At 37.7% G+C, this 5,667-nt stretch overlaps 1 protein-coding gene across 1 annotated transcript; it reads right to left on the reverse strand.

The window, feature by feature from the left end:
• Nucleotides 1–3,553: 3,553 nt before the first annotated feature.
• Nucleotides 3,554–4,960, reverse strand: LOC142175506 (uncharacterized). Its single transcript, XM_075242403.1, has 3 exons — nucleotides 4,649–4,960; nucleotides 4,168–4,541; nucleotides 3,554–3,860 (listed from the first exon to the last, which is right to left on the reverse strand). Exons 1-3 carry the CDS (start codon nucleotides 4,958–4,960, stop codon nucleotides 3,554–3,556), a joined length of 993 nt encoding a protein of 330 aa, XP_075098504.1.
• Between the last annotated feature and the right edge of the window lie 707 nt (nucleotides 4,961–5,667).

Below are 5,667 nucleotides of genomic sequence, written 5' to 3' on the forward strand. Positions count from 1 at the left end.
AGGGTCCTCATTTCCTCATCTTGCTTATAAAATGCATAGGTCATGGTAGCCAGTGAAATGATTAAACATGGGTACAAGCCTGGGAAAGGGCTCGGGGTGTCTTTGAAAGGTATTACAGAGCCCATCATTTTGACCGCCAGTAAGAAGTTCTTCGGTGTAGGTTTCCAAGCTACAAATGCCAACATAAAATGGGCTGATGAGCACAAGAAAAATGGGTGGGTTCTGCCTCAACCTATTCCGCATCTCGCCAAGTCATTTGTTAAACCCAAGTATGGAGAAGAAAAGGAAGAAGAGCCCTTCATGGCCGAAGAGATTGAGGACATCTGTGAAGCAATGAAACAAATGTTGTACCAGTCCCACATGGTCCATCCGGGGGAAGGTACGAGCATTGCTGAGGTACTGTACATGGGACCAAATTCCAAGCTTTAGAACTGGAAGGCTACCCCATTCCCTATCAGGCAGGAATCTCAGTAGTCCAGTATTGCTATCTTTTCTATATTACGAGTTATTTCAGGGTGTAACTAGAATGCTTTTATTTCCTTGTCTTTTGATTTCGATGTAAACCCTCATATATTACAATTCAATGAAATGAAATCAATATTTCATCGTCAATGGATGTTTTCTTTTTCTTTTATTCTGATTTTGCTATTTTTCTTATCTTTTTCTTTTCAGTTCTAATAATGTGGACTTAAATAACATGACATGCTTGTGGACTTCATGCTTAGATCCTAAAATGCTGTCTAACTGTAAAATAATGAATCAAGAACCGGATTATGATGAAGATGAGGCTTTTAAGGAAATAAATCGAGAACTGGAACAATTTGAGAATAAGCCTAAGCCGAACTTAAATGAAATCGAGCCGGTTAATTTGGGTAGTCCAGAAGAGGTCCGGAAAACCATGATAAACATTCATGCTGATGAAAGAACTAGAGATGCATTGATCCAACTTTTGTTTGAATTCAAAGACGAGTTTGCATGGTCCTATGACGATATGCCAGGATTGAGTGTTGATTTGGTAGTGTATAAATTGCCAACTTATCCCGGTTATCCACCCATCCAACAAAAGCAAAGAAAGTTTAAAACAAATATCAGTGATAAGATCAAAGAAGAAGTTACCAAACAGTTGAAAGCTGGTGTGATTCGAGTGGTCTGATACACCACATGGTTGGATAATGTGGTCCCAGTACCGAAGAAAGATGGGAAAACCCAAGTGTGTGTTGATTATCGGGATTTGAACAAAGCAAGCCCCAAGGACAACTTTTCATTGCCAAACATCCACATTCTTGTTAACAACTGTGCCAAACATGAGATATAGTCTTTCGTGGATTGTTATGTTGGGTATCACCAGGTTCTGATGGATAAAGAAGACGCAGAAAAGACGGCTTTCACCACACCCTGGGGCACTTACTCTTACAGGGTTATGCCATTTGGTTTGAAGAACATTGGGGCAACTTACATGAGAGCTATGACTGCCATCTTCCATGACATGATGCACCAGGAAATTGAGGTATATGTGGATGATGTGATCATTAAGTCCAGAACACAGGAAGACCATGTGCGGGATTTGAGAAAGTTCTTTGAGCGTCTGCACAGGTATGACTTGAAATTGAATCCAGCTAAATGTGCATTCAGAGTCCCATTTGGGAAACTTCTGGGGTTTATAGTCAGCCGGAGGGTTATCGAGTTAGATCCAACAAAGATAAAGTCTATTGGGGAATTACCACCTCCGAGAACCAAGAAAGAGATCATGAGTCTGCTGGGAAGATTGAATTACATCAGTAGGTTCATTACTCAGCTGACTACCACGTGTGAGCCCATATTTAAGTTGTTGAAGAAAGATGCGGCAATCAGATGGATGGATGAATGTCAAGAAGCTTTCAACAAAATTAAAGAATATCAGTCTAATCCATCAGTGTTGGTCCCACCCGAGCCTGGGAGACCTTTGTTCTTGTACCTGACAGTCTTGGAAAATTCTTTTGGCTATGTCTTGGGGCAACATGATGTGACCGGAAAGAGAGAGCAAGCCATATACTATCTGAGCAAGAAGCTCACTAGTTATGAAGCTTAGTACACTTTGCTGGAAAGAACTCACTGCGCCCTAACTTGGGTCGCCCAAAAGCTTAGGCATTATCTTTTGGCCTACACCGCATATCTCATAACTAGAATGGATCCTTTGAAGTACATATTCCAAAAACCAATGCCCACGGGAAGGTTAGCCATATGGCAAATCCTGCTCGCTGAGTTTGACATTATCTATGTCACCCGCACGGCAATGAAAGCTCAAGCCTTGGTAGATCATCTAGCTGAGAACCTGGTTGATGATGAATACCAACCCCTGAGCAGTATTTTGGAAAGCGTTAAGCGCAAAAAAGCAATGAGGCCTCACTTCACAGAAGCGAGAAGCGAAGCGCACGCTTTTTTGCTGTGAGGCACAATTTCACACATAAATAAAAAAATAAAATAGGCATAGATAAATGGCTAAGAACTCATTAAAAATAACATATTAAGCAAATGTTTCAATTCTTGAATCAAGAAGCAAATAATTGATACTAAAACTAGATAGTGAATAATCCTCAAAAGTCATAACATATTAAGCAAATGCAAAACAAAATCACAAAAGGAGCAACATCCTATTCTTCAACAAGATCTCCAAACTCTTGAAATGTCATCATGTTCGAATTATTATATTGGTCATCATTATCTTCTTCTTCATCAGAGGCTTCATTAATTAGGGTTCTACTTGTACATGTACTTGTACTTGTAGATACTCTTTCTTTACTCCTTAAAGTACTTCCCCTAAAACCATAAACATTCTCTTCAACTCCACTTGCCATAGCAACATGACCAAAAGTGAGACCTTCTCCTTCAAACACTTCTTCTTCTTCTTCATGATTTTTGGGGCCTCCGGTTAACCATTCATTTGCTTCATTAATGTTATCCAATAAAATTGGATCAACGATATTGTGAGCTTTGTAATGACGAGCCAATGTTCTATTATATTTTACGAACATGAGACCATTGAGTTTCTTTAGCTCAAGCATGTTCCTCTTCTTAGTATGAATCTACATAATAAGATGTAGAAAGTAACTAAGAGGAGTACTTAGGACAATTAAGATAAACTTTAATTTAGTAATAATGTAATATAGCTTCTCACATGTTCATAAACACTCCAATTTCTCTCGCATCCGGATAAGCTACAAGTTAAGCTTTAAACTCTAATAGCAAATTGTTGCAAGTTTGGAACTTCATAACCAAATTGCATCCACCATTCAACTGTAGAAGTCTTATTTTAGAAGTTAATAACTTGAAAGTTAAAGCTCTAAAGAGTAAAACAATTGAAAAAGTTGCTCACCTGGTGCCAATTTGGTTCTGCCTCTAATGGTCGAAGCTAATCCAAGAATTCCATCGGCTTGCATATACACACCAAACCCTTGCCCTATTTTGTCTTGTATCGCTTCATCTAGCACCAACTTCGCAACACATGCATGATACCCCTTCCAAACGTTTAAATCTAAATTCTTGTTCTCATTGTTTGTGTAAAACAATCCAGGGTTCAAAATATGCCATGTTCATGTAAAGGTTGATAAAGCTGATCATCCCACCTTTTATCAATGATTTCAAACAATCTCTGATATTTCCTCCTATCATGATCAAATGCCTTCTCAATAGCTTCTTTATCCCTATCCATGGCTTCATAAATGTATCCCATTGGTGGTTTTTTCTCTCCATCCACCAAACGAAGTACAATAACCAAAGGATTACCAACTTTAAGTGCTTGAACAGTGTCATTCCAAAAATATGGACCAATAATAAATCTCGCAACTTCTTTCCCAAGAGCTTCCTTTACATAGATACTCTCACTTCATTTGGTTGACAAGAACAAGGTTCGCAAATTTTGCTTTTGCAGGTAAAAGCTATGCAAGGTCAAGATAGCTGTTGCGAATCTTGTCTTAGCCGGTTTCACCAAATTTCTTTGTTTTGTGTATCTCCTCATCATGTTCAACAACAACGGGCTTTGACTAATGTAAGAATGTATCTTGATCGCCTTAGCAAAAATTGTAGGAAGTCAAATTTCATAGTTAATAAGTATAAGCAATTAACATGAAAGTTAAAAACTTAAAATAGAAAATAAGAACCGCTTGTTCACCTGTAGAATATGGGGCTAACTTGAAAATGTCACCAAACATCAAGTTGATACAATGTGCAGCACAAGGAGTACAATAAATATTTGGGAAAACTCCTTTCAACATGTCATCCGCTTTTTTATTCTCACTTGTGTTATCAGTGACAACTTGAACCACATTTTTCGGTCCAACTTTCAATATTGTCTTCTCAAACAAGTTGAACATTTTATTGGAATTAGTTGAGGAGTCACTAGCATCATAAGATTCAAGAAACACACTACCTCTCAGAGAATTCACCAAAACATTAATGACCATTTTTCCATTTTTTGTAGTCCATTTGTCCATCATAATGGAACAACCATAAACTTTCCATTGCACCTTATGCTCCTCGACAATCTTGTCTGTTTTCTCCACCTCCTTTTTTAGACAAGGAACTGTTACTTCGTGATAGGTAGGGGCTTCATTCCCGGGCCATATTGGCCAACGGCCCCAATGAATTCACCAAAACTATCGGTGTAATTCACATAATTAAAAGGAAGCCACGCATCATACATCCATCTTGCAAAAGCATCTATAGCATGCTCCCTCAAACTCTTCCTACAAGATTCTAAGTCAACAGCTTCACCCTTTCTCTTTTCATTTGGTTTTTGTGAGATAAAAAGATTAAGAGGATCTTTCACATTGCTACCGGTGGTGGATGATCCACTTCCACTTGTTAAATTCTTTCTTTGAGATTTAGAGGGAGGTGGCCTCATTATATCATTGACTTCAAGGTCATCCTCATCCATTTGACTATCTTCATCAAAAAGATTAATCATAGATGCTCCACGGCTCATTGAATTTTCTAACTCATTATTTTTCCTCAACATAATCTCTCATTTCTTTCTTAATAGTATCCAGAACACTTGGACATTCTTTGACATCTCTAAAACCACCGATTAGATGTCTCCTGTGACGATATATTCCACTGTTATAAATTTTTTGACAAAAGATACATTGCACTCTTGAGTTATTATTGCCAACTGCAACTCCATACGCCCAAGCTCGATCTTTTTTTTGGCTTGATGCCATTGAATAATCAAATTAATTTTACTACAATCAACAAACCAAAAAAAATAACAATTAATTCACAGAAGAAAACAGAAAACAGAGCATAAAAAGTACTTTTAATAACAGAAAACAGAGCATAAAGAGAGCATAACCGAAGAAAACAGAGCATAAAGAGCACTTTTAATAACAGAAGAAAAAGAAGTCGTTTAGGGCAAAAAATGAGCGCTTAAAAAGTGAATAAAATTGAAAGAGGAACAGAAGAGAAGAAGAATAACAGAAGAAGACAGAAAACAAAGCATGAAGAAGAAGAACAGAAGAACTGAAGAAGAAGACTAGAAGAAGAAGAAGAAGAACAGAAGAAGAAGAAGAAGAAGAAGAAGAAGAACATAAGAAAAAGAAGAACAGAAGAACAGAAGAAGAAGAAGAAGAAGAAGAAGAAGAAGAATAAGAAACTTACCGAGATCTGGAGAAGAAGTCGTTGGAGCAGCAGTGG

The sequence above is a fragment of the Nicotiana tabacum genome, chromosome 3 (assembly GCF_000715075.1).
Source record: "Nicotiana tabacum cultivar K326 chromosome 3, ASM71507v2, whole genome shotgun sequence".
NCBI classification, from domain to species: Eukaryota; Viridiplantae; Streptophyta; class Magnoliopsida; order Solanales; family Solanaceae; genus Nicotiana; species Nicotiana tabacum.

Coding starts and splice junctions, on each gene's coding strand:
- LOC142175506 (XM_075242403.1), bottom strand. CDS start 4,960: ATGAGCCGTGGAGCATCTATGATTAATCTTTTTGATGAAGATAGTCAA. Junction 4,542..4,648: donor CGTGGCTTCCTTTTAATTAT/GTGAATTACACC, acceptor TGTCTAAAAAAG/GAGGTGGAGAAAACAGACAA. Junction 3,861..4,167: donor ATGTTTGGTGACATTTTCAA/GTTAGCCCCATA, acceptor AACCAAATGAAG/TGAGAGTATCTATGTAAAGG.